Genomic DNA, 17,716 nt, shown 5'->3' with positions numbered 1-17,716 from the left:
GAACATTCAAAAACGGGAATGAGATATTGGTTCTTACTCAAATGTTCTGCATCACTCTTTGTAACTGACTCAAGTCAGTTGAGTTTGTATTCTGAAAGAGAAAATATTCAGAAAAACTGCTTTCTTCCTTACCAACCCTATGCCGTTGGCTGAAGTCTGAAGAACCACCACTTTAACAGAGAGCGCATGATCCCATTCTGTTTTCTTTGCAGGTCGTTTAGTGTGTGTATGAATGGGGGAAGGGGGGCAATCTATGCATGCAGATTTTGAACAGGCAAATTTAAGGATCAAAGTCACTGGTGTTACAAAAATTGCAATCCGTTTCCAAGAATGGCTATTGCACGTTGTGGGTTTCTATAGGCAGATGTAAGAGTTTACATAGCAACCGGAGAGGGAAGGGAAAGAGAAAGAAGCATCCCGCTATATACTTCTGGGAAAGAGCTCAAAAGCTCTCACCCTCATGCAGACACAAATCAAAGTGTCACAACACTCAGGCAAACAACAGCCTATAAAATTTAGGCTACGTACTTTCTGCTATTTATATGCAGTATGGCTACTGCCTCATGAATCGAGATCAATTTAGCTGGGGGCGGTGGGGTGGGGAGAGCCGTCCAGGAGAGATTAAATCAAACTTTGACCACACATGCGTAATACAGGGCTTGAACAGTAAATGTATTAGCCCTCCGATAATACAAGATCACATGAAATGAATGGGTTAAGCTGCCTCTCAGAGTCAAGAGCAAATGGGAAGACACGCCCAAACGTCTTGAGATAATTTCTCTCACATTACTTGCAGATTGATTTTTGTTTGCCGAGAGGCGGCAAAATAAACATCTGTGTTCAATGAAGAGCTGTGCCTGTCTTAAGTTATTGTCAGCCGTAAAACTCAAGAATAGCCCCCGGAGTTTGTTCCCACTTCATCTCCAATGTCTCCCACAGGTTTCTCTGTTACGATAAATTTTGTCGAGGTTCTGGTAGAGGACCCAGATTTAAAAACAAAAACCAAAACCTATTAGGGTGCAGTTTCCTAGCCAAGTGCAATCTTGAAAGCATGCAGAGAAAGCAGCTTATTTCTACAGCTCACTTTTGCACACATGTTCCTTGACCTGCATATTACAGAACTTTTTTTTTTAAGGATAATGGATTCTAAAAGGTATACACAAATGAATACCATAACATATTATAAGTACACAAAACTGAATACAAAAAAAGAGTTATGAGTACTTAAGCTTATAGATTTTAATGGCTCTAGCACTTTTAGGACACACTCCAATACAGAGTTAATCAAGAACCAATATATTACATTCTGTAAATGCCTGAACGGACAGTGGTGGCCAGGGAGACAGGAGGCTTTTTTAAGCAGCAGAATATATGCATTTGTTCTTACCGATATATTCAAATTCCTCCTTCAAAGCCATTCCATTATGCGAGGAACACTGTTGGCATATAAGTGCATATCTAAAGAAGATGAGATCAGAGGTTAAAAACATTGGTTTAGCCACTTAATTTTAGTCATTAATATAATTTAGCCGTACTACTGGATCACTTCAACAGGACTTGCACACCAGAAAGGGGGCACTGAAATTCAGAATTAAAATAGCATAAGCCCTTTTACACATATTCACCTCTCACACGCAGTTTAAATGCATGGAGCAGGGAAGTGGACTGCTAATGCCCCTTTGGGACATGATGTCATGCAACCTCGCCCACATGCCCAGTGCCACATCAGAAAAGGGGAACCTAGACTTCCTCCCTGCACCCTAATAATAATAATAATAATAATAATAAATATTTATACCCCACCCTCCCCAGCCAAGTCCGGGCTCAGGGCGGCTAACACTGCATGCAGGCACCTGAGTGTGTAACCCTATTATAAATTTATTTTCACAAACGTATCACATTACTGCAAATTTAAAAGCTGCCATCTGAGTATTTTTAACTACACTGTGACTCGGCCACTTCAGACTCAAAATATTTTGGCTATTTGGTTTAAAGCACCATCAATCTGAATTCAAATCACAGCTAGGTAAAGTTGGCTAGATTCAAAACGAGGCAAAGTAATCGAAGAAGAAAAAATAGGAGGCAGAATATCTGAAAAGCCCTAAACAACTTAGGACTCAAATATCTGAAAGACCACCTCCTTCCCCACAGACTGTCTCAGGTGCTGTGATCAGCAGTGAGGGCCCTCCTGGCAGTTCCTTCACCCTTAGAGAAGGGTGGTTGTGGCACAGGAAAGGCATTCTCAGTGGTGGCCCCTAAGCTGTAAAATTCCCTCCATACAAAGCTACATCTGGTACCTTCATGGTACAGCTTCTGGAGAATCCTGAAGGTATTAACCTGGCTTTTGACACCTGAGGTGCGTATTTTTAGGATCCGCCTTATTTTTGTGATTTGTTTTAAGCAGTTTTTAATATTGTTTTTTAAATGCCTGGGACCTGAGGGTAAAAGTTGGGTGAATGATAATAATGATGACAATAGCAGCTACAAATAACTACTCCAATAAAAAAATGCTCTCTATAACTGATTTTATTCCACGAACTGTCAGAAAGGCGCTTTAATTGACAGCCAATTACAAGTGTGGCGATTAAGATTCTCTGAGTAACGACTGCTCCAGCACAAGAGTTCACGTAAGTTATTAGAAAGTTACAGTATGGCTACAATCCTATACTTGCTCACATGGAAGTAAGTTCCACTGAACCTGGTGGGGCTTAATTCTAAGTAGACATGTATAGGATTGCATTGTAAGGGCTCCTTTTCGCGTCACGTTTATTACATGCCCCTCTTTCTGGAAGGAGCAATGCTACCAAGAGGAAAAGCCATAGTGTGGGCTCCTCCCATCTGGGTTTGGGTTTCCGCAATTAACAGAGTGATGCAAAGAAGAAACCGCAGGAAACCTGAGAAGCAACTCAGAGTTATAACTTCAGAATTGAACATAATAAGCAACGTTTAACCTGTTCTGTGGACCATCTCCAACTAAGTATTCAACAACTCTATCCAGTGCTCCTCTTTCTCGAGGAAGAATAGGCCTTGCCAACGGAGGTCCTGGAGGATGAAGACCTGGAAGACCAAAATGGGATTGAGAGCAACCTACTGACTTATTAACCAGGAATAAGGACATCTGCGTCCAGTCTGTATGTTACAAAATGGAATAAAGCACCTTAACATGTCTTAGAAATTAGCATTATATTCCTCTGCATTTCAATCCCATTATCAGATTTAATTCCGTATGTCAGTTCCTCGGGGTTATTTTTCTTGCGAACGAAAATACCGCATGTAACAGGGAAATTGTCACCTTCTGTGAAGACAGATTTGGAAGGTTTTTTGCCTCCCTTGATAGCTGTTTACAGCAATGATATTGCCCTGAAGCTTCTTTCCCCTGAATGAAGTATGCCTCACTCTCTCAGTTCTGCCTGATATACACATTCCCTGAAACATACTGGATTTGTCACTTAGCAATCTATAACCTGTGCTTTGGTTCCCTCCAACCCAACCACGGGGCAGGCAAAACCTACTTTTTAGCCTCTATTTAGGACCTTAGTCAAATTTTAGATTTGTTATTTGAGACAAAACCAGGTGTCTATCTACACTGAGCACAGTTCACAGCACAAGCCTATACACATCTACTCACAAGTAAGTCCCACAGAATTCAATGTGACTTACTCCCAGGTAAGTTTGTATAGGATTGCAACCGACACTTTTTCTAGGGGCATGAACACTGTTGAGACTATTGTATTCCTTTTTGATGTTCTTAATGCAACAGAGAACTAGCATGGGGCAGTGGTTGGAATGTTGACTAGAACAAGGGAACCCAAGGTTCAAATCCATGATCATCATGAAGCTCAATGGGTGGCCTTAAGGCTAGCCACTCTCTCAGCCTAAACTACCTGGCATGGAGGGCCCATAATGGTTGTATGGAGAGGTCCCTGAAACACACAGGGAGGAGAGAAGGCTCTCTGCCTTCAATCATTATGGCCTGATTCACATAAACCACCGTTTTGCAATGTGTGAACCCTGCTGCACAGCATCTTAACGATAGTTTGCTTACTGCCAACAAATTACAGCATGAAGCCATGGTTTGTTGTTTGCTTACAAACCCTTAAATGATGTGGCATTATGTGAGAGCACCTTTGCTTAACCATGGTTCATTGGACCACCTCACCCGCATTGCTCACCAAAGGCGCAAAGCAAGAGCAGCCAGAAAACAAACCAAGCTTTGAAGAAACGAGCTAAGGTTTGCTTGATCGCCTGTGGGACAACTTGCAGTTAACCTGTTCGTTTGTTAAATCAACCATGGTCTAGCATTAAGGGCAAACCAGACCTACGACAGACATTCCAGCAGTTCCTATCTATATCATCATATTGTATAGGAAGTTTAGAACACGTGGACATTATATATGTGTACATTTGTGTGTTCCTTCTCTCCTCCCCCCCCCACCGCAAAAAATATCATTCTGTGTGCTCAAATTCTCTCAGTACCATAGGACATATGATGCTCCAGCTATTGGTGGACACCATCAACACCAGCCAGCATAGAAGACTGGAGTAGCCACAGATTGCTCACCCTACTTTTAAAAGTGTGCCGAATTGTGAGTTGGAGACTACAACATTCATTAAGCTTTCAGTTCTATCCTAATTATCAGACATTTCAAATATTATTATTATTAATTGAATTTATATACAGTCGTACCTTGGAAGACGAACACAATTCATTCTGGAAGCCCGTTCAACTTCCAAAACATTCAGAAACCAAAGCACGGCTTCTGACTGGCTGCAGGAAGCTCTGCAGCCAATCGGAAGATGTTTGGGTTCCAAAGAACATTCGCAAACCGGAACACTCACTTCCAGGTTTGCGGCATTCGGGAGCCAAAACATCGGTGTTCTGGATCCAAGGTACGACTTTACTGCCCTGTACCCGGAGGTTTCAGATGTGAACATATATACATTTTGCACAAGTAAATACATGACCTAAACAATTACTTTAAACCAATTACATTTAAAGGGAACACCATTACAAATAAGAGAGGCTTGGACTGGAATAAAACTGATTTTTAAAAAAGATTACATGCAAAACAATCCAATGTCACATATAAATATTTTCAGTATTATTAAGCATGCACACTTTGGAGGCAATCTCAGTTCAAAACAACCATAGGGCCCATGGTAAAAGGGCTGCCTCACTAATCTTAAAGAAGCCTGAAACCTAAGACCATGTGCCCCAAGAACCTCTCCAGTTACTTGGCACACTAACAATTCTCAAACCACGCATCTTATTCCTCATGCTGATATGGACAAGAGTAATTAATATGAACATCAAAAGCAATCATTGTGGGCAGACTGGCCATTTCTGCAAAGCTTGGCAAACTCTCAACTACCTGCTGGTTATTAATTTTTAGACATATGGAAGCTCTGTGGTAATACATGTTAAATTGATTCTCTTCCACAAAGTATAATGTAATGAAAAAATGAATTATCTTTTCCAGTTTAAAGATAATTAAGTGCAGTCATATGCACTTCGGCTGATGTTTCTCACAAGACAGGAAGAAATCTGAATAGCAAGAAACTTGACTTTTATATTCTATCATGTTGCTTGGAACTTCTGAGTAAGTTGCACTTGAAAGACTACACTGAGAGACACAATAATAAACCTCTAAGTTTGTCATGACTTTTAACAGTATGCTACAGAACTGAATTAACAGAAGGCACTTGTTTCTTAATTAACATGTTACGGTTAAAAATTGCCACATTTGCCAATAACTCTTAATTAAAATAAGTAACCACTATTAATTACGGTTTTAAAAATGAATAATGAACCAAACATCTAGCCCTTGCATCAAAGTGTGCTATACTATTTTTTCCTCCCCAAAGCTATATAGCCTTCAAAATTGCATGAGACTGGTAAAAACCTGCATTGCAGGATCAAAATTTTAATAGAAAACTGTAGTCATAATCCACACCTTTCTGAACTTTGGGAGACAGGTGTGAAGAGATTCTACACAGAAATTTATCAGCCATCCTGTTGCCTGAGAGTCCTACATGCAGCTGCTGTGCTGAGCATTAATGCATACGGTCATTCAGGGTGAAGTAAGGCCCTCTCACGCATCATAGTTGTACCTAGGCTTTTGAATGGAATCCATTCCAGAAGTCCATTTGACTTCCGAAAATGTTTGAAAACCAAGGCGCGGCTTCTGATTGGCTGCAAGAGCTTCCTGCACTCATTGGAAGCCATGTTGGACATTTGGCTTCCAAAAATAGTTCGCAAACCGGAACACTCACTTCTGGGTTTGCGGCATCCGGGAGCCAAAACGTTCGAGAACTAAGCTGTTCAAAAACCAAGGTCCAGTGGTACCTCTAGTTACAAACTTAATTCATTCCGGAGGTCCGTTCTTAACCTGAAACTGTTCTTAACTAAAGACGTGCTTTTGCTAATGGGGCCTCTTGCTGCTGCTGCGTCGCTGGCACATGATTTCCGTTCTCATCCTGGGGCAAAGTTCTCAACTCGAGGTAACTCTTCCAGGTTAGCGGAGAAGCGTTTGTAACTCAAGGTACACTGTATCACTGTATCTACTAGCCTGCTCCTCCCTTGGAAGCCAAGACTCCAACTCCAACTCAACCTAAACTAGCATGGCAATGGTCAGGATTGATCAGGCTGCTGCAAGGTTGTAAGTCCCTTGTTTTCTCCATCCCTAACACAACACCAGGGTTTGCTGTTCCAGTGGGAATTCCAAATAGGTAATCATTTCAATGCAAGGAAAAGCAGCAAATTAGACACAAGCTGAGTAAAAAAGGCAGCTCCGACCTTCTCTCAGAATCTGACCCTCCTATCTGTAATTTCAACCCTAGGAGATTTGGAGGCAAAGGAAAGTGAGCAGGAAGCACACAATGACACACTGGGCACACATGAATAATTTTTCCATTAAGAGTTCGCTCACTACAGACTTTTACCACCCCATACACAACTGAACTGAAAAGTACATCTGTAAAACAGAAAATCAATCCAGCAATGAAAAAGGTTTAAAGTGCTTCTGAGTTTAGCTAGGAGTTTCAGCAGATACAAATTAGAAGTAAAATGTTTCAACAAGGTAACTGACGTTAACTCTCCCCTGTCCCCCGTTCATCAGTTTTCTACTTCAGAAAGCTCTGCTACCTAATACGGAACCTCTTTAGTTATTAAATATTTTATGTTTTAATCTTTGCAGCGTGAACTTTTTGGGGGAGGGGTTAGAATAAGCATTTGAATAAATGTCACAATGAAAGTTAAAAAATATGTCCAGGGCTTTGTAAGAAGCATGAATGAATTCCAAAAGTGTTTTCTTATATCCCTGATTTATCTAAGTCTGGAGGCTTGACTAAACCAAGAACATAAAAAGGTATGCTATATTGTTGACTACAGAATACTGCAAAGTTTTATTACCATTTAAACAAAGAAGCCATAACAGTTAAATGAGCTCAGGCAATAGGTTTCAGTATCATAAGGTGCCAGCTGTAAAGAGTTATGGCTAATTGAATATGGAACTCCTGCTTAATCAGATAACGGCTCCTCTACTTCCAAACAAAATGCCATTTCCATACTGTCTGAAAATGGCCTGTTTTATTGGTAACCAGAGAAAATAATATAAACTGTAAACAACATTAAGTGCTCTGTTTACCCATTCCAGGCACTGGAGTGGCACGGGACCCGGGATGTCTTGGTAACACATTGGGCTGCAAGGGTGATGTAACAGATCTCTCAGGAGGTCCGCCCGGTGCCGAAATCTCTCTCTGCAAGCCAGGAGTTGGAGGCGCTGGGCTTGATCCTTTTGGAGACCCCTGTTTTGGTGAAGCAGGGGTCGGGGGAGACACGTTGCCTCGCACTGGGGTCCGATGACGAAGTTCTGACAGAAGAGCCACACGTTAATGCTTATTGTACCAAAACGACTCAAGAGCTGGCGTTACTGTAAGTTAACCAAGGTAAGGGAAACATTTGTAAAGGCTACCCCCACCCGTCCGCACACAAACCAGCTGAAGTGCAACAATACGTAGATCCGAGTTCTCAAATAGACCCTTTCTTGTAATTTGAGCCTACCATCTGGTTTCTAAACTCCCTCAGAAGTGGCTCTCACTTGAATGGCATTAATAAAACAGTTTAATTGCGTCTCTCAGCATTCTCTAACTAGCATAAAGGACCAGTTAATCTAGATTAGAATGTAAACAAATTAAATTATATTAGAACGTAAACAAAATGACCTCGAGGCCACTTATTAATTTTTCAAGCATTATCACACCATTCAGTCATTCTCAGGCTATTAAGAACCACAGTTCTTTTGCACAAGTCCCACACCATTTTGTTCCTTTATACTACATTACAATTTATTAAGATTTGCATTTTCCAATAGGAAAATATGCAATGGGGTGGGTGTTTGCATGCACCACTTTCACTGGTTCATGGCTAGGCTTCTGTTGGAAAGAGTTGAATCGGTGTGCAAAAAGAACAGACACCTAGTTAGGAATGAGTTGTGTATCATAAGAGTAGTTCAAGCCCAAAGGGAATTGTGAGTCTTGTTAAATCCTTCTCACATACATAGAACTGCCTTTGACTCTGTGGGAATTTGCCATAGGTAATGAGTACTGAAGTAGACCTTAAGATGCTATCAATATGCTGATGGTGCAGCTCTGATCCGACCTTGATCCTGTAGTTTTTGCTGGTTGTGACTGGGGAACAGACATGAATGACGAACCCACTTGAAAAATATTCAGGACAAGACCAAGATAATGATTGCATGCACACTTCTTAATGACTAGCCACTCATTTAGATTTGCAGGCTTCAGTGTACACCACTGTATCTAGAACCTTTCTGCTGAAAAAGCTGTAATTCACTCTCTCAATTTTGGATGCAGGGTTTTCATTCAGGTTTTCATAACCTGCAAGGTCCTAGCTGAAGAAAGCATCACTGGTTGCAGATTATGACAGCTGTCAATGAATGGTATACAACACTAATGATCATAGGATCTGTGTGATTTTTATGGCCTTCAGAACCTAATTTGAACAGGTAGCTCAGCCCTGAACACCTGAGAAACTGCTCTTTATCTACATCCCTTAGGGGCCTCTTTAACAGTATTATCCATGCAGCATGGTCAAGCGGTAACAACACGTAGTGGGACAATCTTGACAGCCCAAAACTAAGAACTTTCTTTTCCTGAAGATCTTCACAACTCAAAGTACAACTCAACAGCCTCAGCCCCTTTCTTTCACTAGAGAATCATGCACTCAGCTGAAAAATATATATTAATACTAAGGCAACATTATTTCCCCCATCCCTGACCCACTTCCACACCCACCCACCCCATATCTTCTGTTATATCTAGATCTAGTGGCTCATTTCATTTCAGTTCTACAACTCAGCAGCCACCAGCATTAAAGCCCTTTGCAATTGTGAATACTTTGGGCCTTTTCAGTATACATGTTACTACTATATGTATTTTTATCTATCTTCTTTTTGCACATACTTTCCCTGACTTGTAATCCCAAGTGCTTCAAGATTGTGTCTTCCAACGCCTGCGGGATACATTTTGTATGAGAATCCAGGTTTCTCACATCTTTGTGTTTCTGGTCCAGTGATGGTGGGGAGAATACAATTCCTTTTGCAGTAAAATCAATTTCACTGTCTTCTAGCAAGTCCTCGTGCATGGCATAGCGTAAAGTTAAAGATAGATATGAAGCAGTTGCAAACTGTCACATAGTCCATCCCTCAAATGAAATACGTGCAACCTCTCACACGTGTTGATGAAGCCAACAAAATCTTCAGATACGGTATAAAAAGCAACTTTTTTCCAGAGACGCTGTCTTTCCCACTCTAAAAAAAGAGTATCTATTTCATTTCTACTTTGCCTCCTGTCTCACTGAGTTGGCCCTATCCTCACGAATGCGAACAAAAACCAAACCGGAAAGACTAATTACAGTAAAGAAAGATGCAAAAGGACCCAGAAGATCAAGTGTGCTGCTGCTGCAAAAGCAAGCAAACCATTCTGATCGGGAAGGGGGGGGGGCGGATATCCAGAACTGTAAGCACATTAATTGTGTTTTGGAATCAAAACATGAAATCATACAGCAAAGCCATATCCTGTTAGTGGTCACCACTACCACAAATGAATGGGTACTCCTGTACTTTGGAGGGCATGGCTGGTCACAGTTCAAGGGTGTGATGCTGGTGTCTTAAGATGGACTAGGCCTGCTGCCCCCACATGCCACTAGGTCAAGCTAGGAGACACTGAACTCACCCTGCTCTTCATTCTGAGGCCCAAGCAGATGTGAAGACCTCTGGGTATTTCTGCCCACCATGTCCATGGACCCTCCACATCTACTAGTGAAAGAGAATCAACCTCCTGCCGTCTTCCTACGTGCTTCCTTCTCTCACCGCAAATGACTGCTGATCCTGGTGAGCTGGCCGATGGGACGGCGTTGCCCTAATCGGCTCAAGAAGTTGGCCTACTACTAAACAAACTTCTAAAAAATCAGATAGCACCATCCTCTCTTCCCCAAATTAAATTCCAGTTTAGGAACAGAGATTTCATTTGTGGTGGGCTTGTGTTCTGAAATATTCCAAGCCTCTTGGAATGAAAATTAAATGGTGTAAATACAGTTTTCTTCATGAAAAGCAGCAGTTTTTACAGAGCTATTACCTTGGCCGGGTCTTGGAACTGCAGATGCTCCAGCAGATGGCGGTTCAACATCCTGTCAATTATAATAATATTACAAAGTGTTTTGCTCTGTGGTGCACTTTGTAGTAAATTAGTACAGAGATCAGATCCTACCTTTGCCTTCTTGGCTTCGGGATCAAACCTTTCAAGGATTAGTTTAGCAGCCTTGTAAGTTTCTTTTTCCATTACTTCTTCAAGCTAAAAATAAATTTAAAAAAATGTTTTACTGGTCAAGATAGGCCACTTTAGAATTTAAATTCCAAAGCTTTAGAGGGGAGAAACCCCCAATGCTTTTCTTTAATGGCATAAGTTAAGATAAAGAAATCCTGCAAAAACTACAACCACACACACATCACTTCAATGTGTTCAGTAGAAATGAAATCTCGCTTTAAAAATCGTTTCTAACCTCTAATGCACTACTTGTGCTCAACAGCTTTATTGCAAGGAAACACCAAATATTGCTAATTGTTTACATATAATGAGGAGAATAATTACATGCACCAACTTCAATAATGGAATGTGCAAAAATCTATCAGCCATCATTATTGGAAGTTATTAGACATGACAAGCAAATGACAGGCAATTCCTCAGATTTATTTCCTCATAGCACTTAATGCTATTAATTTAAAGAAGGTCGTTAGCCAAGTGCTTTACAGAATAAAGTCTCTGTGCCAATTAACTGCTGTCAGCATTGATTTTAGATTATTTATTAGCAGAAGCAATTAGCTTGCTGCAAATGCCATGAAAACTCACTAACTGGGAGAGCAGCCATGGAATTTGCTCAAATGGCTTTAAAGGCTAAAGCACCAGCCTTTATGGCTGGATTCAAACTGCCTTTCAGGAAAAAATAGAACATGCTAAGAATTTAAATAAAAAATTTACCGAGTACTATGCATACTTTAGGGATTGTAATTAAAGCACTTCATTATTACTGCATTTTATTTACAATGCACTCAAGTGGCTTTATAGCTAATACATGGGCTTAATTAAAAAAGTAATCACTAGTAAAATATCATTTTAGCGGTTAATAGCCAGCATCAGAAGAAGTTTAACTATGAATATTTGTGTTCTAAAGTTATGACAGATGACTAACATGTACAAGGAATATAAAACATTTCACAGTACATTTTGATTTATGTTTCTCCAAGTTCTTCTTCTCAATGCTAGAAATCTCCCCTACCCTTCTATTAATACAGTAGCTTCTCTCTGTCTCTGTCTGTCTCTCTCTCAAACACACATACACAGTTTGTTTAATAAATAGTTGGCATTTTTAAGGCCAAGAGATGCATGTTTTATATTTCCCTCGTTCATTGCTAAACAGGACTCTCTCTAAACAGAGCAAGAACGATCAAACTGTTCCCCTGTGGTGTAGGATAGGTAAAACTTTTAGTTGCTCACCTGCACCGTAAGAGAAATGATATACCACCACAAGATATCCTCACACACATATAAAAAGTAGATAATAAATAAAATTGACTTTCAAAGAAATGAAGCATTTATCTGACAGCTAACACTCAATGCTAAGAACCCTTTAAAAAGAAAGAAATAAAATTTATCCACATTATCCATTAAGGACTATCAAAAACTACAAGGGACACCAGAACTCCCCATAGAGAATTCTGAAGCAAAATTTTAAAAAATGGTTTAACCCCTTCTAGTCCTTAGCATGTCTTGAGATTCCATATCCAGCTCGGGTAAACAACCTGTACTCTACTTTCAGATGTTAAGAACATTAACAAATCATGACCTATTAGTTGTGACCAAATTATAAATTAAAACAAGAATGGTTATGATTATTTACTACAATTTATGTACCACGTTTTGGCCCAAAGCCCTCACCCCCCAAAGTGGTAACAAGAGTATTGCAACAAAAATACAGTAAGATGGCATCAATCTATTAGCAAGCAAAATAATACGAAAGCAAAATCACAACACAAAAGGTCCAAAAAAGATAAGCGCCCCAGACTAAAAAGGTGCATCACCAGCCCTACGCTGCAGACACTTAGGAGCTAGAAACCTGGACAGAAAATGAGACAGACTAAAACAGCATTAACACTCTAGAAGAGTTAAGGTTGATTTCACCATCACTCCATTGTAACTATTCAGGGTGTGCATGTAATCTGTGTAAATAACTGCCAAAAGCACTAAAAAACAGGAACACTTAGATCATTAACAGCTGTCGCAGTAAGTCCAACACCTTAGTCTATGCTTTCCAGGCAAGTACAACCCCGGAGAAGCTTAAGATAAAAAGGACCTACCTTTTCCCTTGCGCAGTGTAGGGCGGTGCCCATTGGGGCTGAGGGTGGCATGCATGGAGGCCAGCAGCAGGGGGTGCCAGAGACAACGGCAGGTGGAGCCAACTAGTTCTAATTCTGTCCCCATCCTTCCCCTTGCTGAGTTTTACATGGCTAAAATTGAGGCTAAGGTGTCAGAAACTGGCAGGCAGTGCCCACTCCCCGGACTGGTTGTAAACCTGAAAGCAGGTAGGTTGGGGGTTGGCTAAGGACAAACTGAGGTTTGCCCTAATGGACTGGTCTCCACTGCCTTGCTCTCAAAGAATCATGGAGCAAATGTTGTGTGCGGGGACCTCATCTGTTCTCCCATAATTTACCAGATTATAGACAGAGGCTCCGAGATTACATTTGCAAGCTTCTTTAGTACCCTTGGGTGCAGCTCAAGGAGATTTGAATTCATTTAAAGTAGCAGCTTAGAGCAACACACAAGATAATCTAAAGAGGCCTTCAAGAACGATCTACCTGATGGTAAGTTATCTGCTTGCTCAGCCACGAATACTAGATGATATCCGACTAAGTAATACTCTAAGTATTAGAGAGTGAAAGAATGCTTCAGAATAGATCACTCAGACTCCTAGGCCTGAAAGAAGTTTCAAATATTCTAGGCAGCAATATTTAACTACTTAGGAAACCAAGTGAGTAGCATTTTTTAACACACCTCTAGAATCACATTATTCTGGACTGGTGAGCCGGTTAGCAGGCTAAGAAGCAGATTTCCTATGGTTTGGCTCTTGTGTCCTCCCTATTCATTCCTCCCCTTGCCCCACATCCACCTCCCAACCCAGTTCATTCTTCAGCACGTTCTCCTCACCTCCCCACCCTGATATTTACATCCTTACCACACCTGTGCTTCTCTCTTCTCCTGCTACCTTTCGACACTCCCAAACCTAGATTCAAATTTGAGTCCATTTTCTAACTGCCCAAACGAACAAAAGGCAAAGCCTAAAGCACTCCAAGCAAAATTACATCTCACATTGCCCTAAACTGAAATCAGCATCTCCACTGCCAAAGGGTTTAGAGAAATTAAGGATCTGTTCCAATCCCTACAACTGTACTGATGGCAACAGCAGCTACAGGAGTCTTCTTCTTTGGCGATCACTCCTAGCGTAGTGGTGTCCTCTCACATTACCAAGCACATTCCACTCGGTAGCTAAACTGCCTTGCCAAGTAGAGCAGTCAGAGACGGGAGAAGGATATTTTCCACTGCCTCCATCCGCACCTCCAACGCTTGACCCAAACAGCATCATCAACACTGTAGCTGGCATCACTGCTCCAGGATAGTAACACAGGAAGCTGCCTGATACATTGTCAGACCAATGGTCCATCCAGCTCTGCAGTGTCTGCAATGACTGGCAGTGGATCTCCAAGGTTTAGAGACAGGGCAGCTACCCAGTCCCAGCTGAAAACATTGGGGATTGAACCTGGGACCTCCTAAATGTAAAACAGATGCTCTACCATTGAGCTACAGCTACACTACAGCTACACTTGAGCTACAGCTACACTACACCAATCATTACTGCTGTTACTACTACTACTACTACTAATAATAATAATAATAATAATAATAATAATAATAATAATAATAAATTACTTATACCCTGCCCATCTAGCTGGGTTTCTCCAGCCACTCAGGCCAGCTCCCAACAGAATATTAAAAATGCGCTAAAACATCAAACATTAAAAACTTCCCTAAACAGGGCTGCCTTCACATGTCTTCTAAAAGTCGGATACTTGTTTATTTCCTTGACATCTGATGGGAGGGCGTTCCACAGGGCAGGTGCCACTACTGAGAAGGCCCTCTGCCTGGTTCCCTGTAGCTTCACTTCTTGCAGTGAGGGAACGGCCAGAAGGCCCTCGGGGCGAGATTTCAGTGTCAGAGCTGAACAATGGGAGCGGAGACGTTCCATTAGGTCAGTGTTTCCCAACCACTGTTCCGCGGCACACTAGTGTGCCGCGAGATGTTGCCTGGTGTGCCGCGGTGGAAAAAAAAAATTCGAAAGATTTTTTTTTAAAAAAAAAAAGTCAAATTTTCGATTGGGGCGCCGTCACTAGATGACCCCTGGGGTTCCCTCCCTCCCTCCCGCTCTGCGCCTCCCTCCTCCTCCTCCTCCGGGGAGGCCCTTCCTGGCTCTCGGCCAAGGCTTGGCGGCTGCCACTCACTCACTCGCTCGCCCACCCGTCCCTCCATCCCTGCACCCGGCCTCTCCCCCTCCGTCCCCGGCGCGGGGGCTGCCGGGATCCGTAGTCCCCTCGCCCTTGGGCTCCGCGCCCGCGCGGGGTGCGCGAACTACGTTTCCCAGCGTGGCCTGGCAGGCCGGGCGTTTTGTTTGAAGCGCTCTTCTCCCGGCCATGGAATGAGCGCAGCGGCGGCGGCCGGGCGGGCAGGGGCTCTTCCGCGCAGACCCCACGCAGCCTGCCTGCGCCCCCGCGGAGATCGGGTGGCAGGATGGAGCCCGGGGATCCCCGCGGAGGCGGAGCGGCGGAGGCGGAGGCTGCCCCCCAGGTAGGGCTGCGTCGGGGGTGTGTGTGTTATTTTTGCAATGCTGCATCCGCGCCGGAGGGGACGCATCGGACCGCGGGGAGACCCCTTGGCGGGCATGCAAGGCAATGCATGCGTGCAGGCGTTGCATGGAGTGCAGTGCAATGCAATGGCAACGCGGCGCCCTGCATGCATGCATGCAACTTCCACCGGCGCTCCGGACTTGGCAGGTGAGGGGGGTCCCCAGTGGGCGGCAGAGAGAGCCGGGAGGGCAAAGGGGAGCCGGGGGGGAGCAGCGCTGCTCCCCGAGCCAAGCGGAAACTTCGGCGTCGTTGCGCCGGGTGTTGGAAGCGGAGGCTGGCGGGGGCCCCTCACCTGCAAAACCTGGTCGCCTCTCATATATTTCGTGCATTGCATTCATCGCCTGCTTTCTCCTCCAAGGAGCTCCCGGGGGCGTGCGTGGTTCTCCCCGTGTTATCCTCGCAACAACAGCCCTGCGAGGTGGGTCAGGCGAGTGGCCCAAGGGAGCACCCAGGGATTGTCCTGGCCAGGTGGGGTGATTTGAACTCTGCTCTCTGCCCGGTCTTTGTCCTCATTTAGCCCCCACATGTGCATGACTGTGCATGCTGAGGTTTTCCCCCCTCGTCTTGGCTATGGTGTGAGTCTGTCCTTCGGAGAAGATGAGCCAGCCCTCAAGGAGGTGATTATGTAATTTGCTAGCTATTCATGTCCCTCCCGGCGTGACGCTGCGCGCTGACGTCACGGGGCTGTAATGGTGGTGTGCCTCGAGATTTTTTTCATGAAACAAGTGTGCCTTTGCCCAAAAAAGGTTGGGAAACACTGCATTAGGTATACAGGGCTGAAGCCGTTTAGGGCTTTAAAGGTCAGTACCAAAACTTTTAATCGTGCTTGGAAATGTACTAGGAGCCAATGTAGCTCTTTTGGGACCTGTGTAGAAGTGCATTGCCCGAATGGGCTTCTATTTCTTTGTCATGCCAGTAAAGCAGAGAATGAAGCCACTATCTAAATGATACACAACTTACATAAATCCAGAGACCCATTACAGTAACAGCTGCCAATGCGGCAGCATTTGAAGTCTTCCCCTGGCATCCATGAAGCCTGCCTACTCAGTGTCCCCCTTAGTCATGAGGTGGTGAGAATGGTTACCTTCTTCACCCTTTAAAAGTACATAAAGCTGAAGGAGGGAGTTAGAAGAGTACTCACTTTCCTTTTTTAGCACTTATTTAGCTTAAATTGCTTCTTTAAGTAGATTTCTTATTTCCCGAAATGCACACATTTAAAAATCCACATCTGATCATGTACTTGTAAACTGCTTAAGAGTTGTTGTTTTAAATAAACTAGTTGTTTTGAAATTTTGTTAAATAAATAAATGTGCTCGGTGCCCTTGCCTTGACCATATATGTTGCCAAGCAGATGGCTGTCACTATTTGCTTGAACAGTACTGAAGAAAGGATTTGTGGGGGAGCAACAGAGTAAAATAATTCTAAGGGTGTACACAATTCCATCCCCACAAAATGAGCAATGGACATTCATGGCACACCACCTGCTGCTGCCCTCAACAATCTCTGGGCAAAAGTTGTATAATATTTATTGGCAGAGGAAAATATTTGGCACAAGTAACTAACTAGCATGTGGAAGACGCAAGTGCTACTTGAAAGCTAAACTTACATAAGAAAGGTCATAGAAAATTCATTGGCTCACAAACCGTATTTCCCTTGACCTTTTTACATAGGTTCTTATTCTTATAAGTTACGGAGAACATTTCCACAAAACATTTTTGCCCTTTCAAAACCCTTTATCGAAGACTAACCTAGCTGCTTTTTTCTAATCCCTTTTAAAGGCCACACAATCAGAAGTCACAACTGTAAGGAAAGCCTGTATTTACCTACCCACCTCATTCCATTAAGATTCCCTCAATCAATTTGACATGTGCCATGGAAGCATCTCACCTGAACAAGCTGACCCAGCAGGGTTTTGTGTGTTCCCACGAAATTTATTTCTCAGGGACACGCCACGAAAGGTTCTGTTACAACAGCCTTGCCCAACCTGGCTGTTTAGGACTCAGATGCCCATCAGCCCCAGCCAGCATAGTCAATGGAAAGGAATGATGGGAGTTGTATTCCAACAGCTACTGGATTGCACCAACAGTGGCACTCAGCCACCCTGCTCCCATTTGGGAGCCATCATGTGGAGAATTGTATCTCTGACAAGGCCTTGAACTCCTCCAACCAATCTCTCTGGGTACAGG

The 17,716-nt window shown here is 43.0% G+C and overlaps 1 protein-coding gene across 4 annotated transcripts in view; it reads right to left on the bottom strand.

Annotated features, from left to right (window-relative positions):
• The window catches only part of LNPK (lunapark, ER junction formation factor), a 42,279-nt gene that overhangs the window by 4,022 nt on the left and 20,541 nt on the right, over positions 1–17,716 (bottom strand). For all 4 annotated transcript variants that reach the window (XM_082201489.1, XM_082201487.1, XM_082201486.1 and 1 more), the window contains 5 exons: positions 10,789–10,872; positions 10,657–10,708; positions 7,647–7,871; positions 2,952–3,057; positions 1,388–1,458 (listed from right to left, as the gene is read on the bottom strand). In XM_082201489.1, the coding sequence (XP_082057615.1) occupies positions 1,388–1,458; positions 2,952–3,057; positions 7,647–7,871; positions 10,657–10,708; positions 10,789–10,872 (538 nt within the window). The remainder of the gene's footprint in view (positions 1–1,387; positions 1,459–2,951; positions 3,058–7,646; positions 7,872–10,656; positions 10,709–10,788; positions 10,873–17,716) is intronic.

The sequence above is a fragment of the Podarcis vaucheri genome (genome assembly GCF_965113315.1).
Source record: "Podarcis vaucheri genome assembly, chromosome: 1".
NCBI classification, from domain to species: domain Eukaryota; kingdom Metazoa; phylum Chordata; class Lepidosauria; order Squamata; family Lacertidae; genus Podarcis; species Podarcis vaucheri.
Note: the sequence above shows the minus strand (reverse complement) of the source record. Positions and strands in the feature narration are given on the sequence as shown.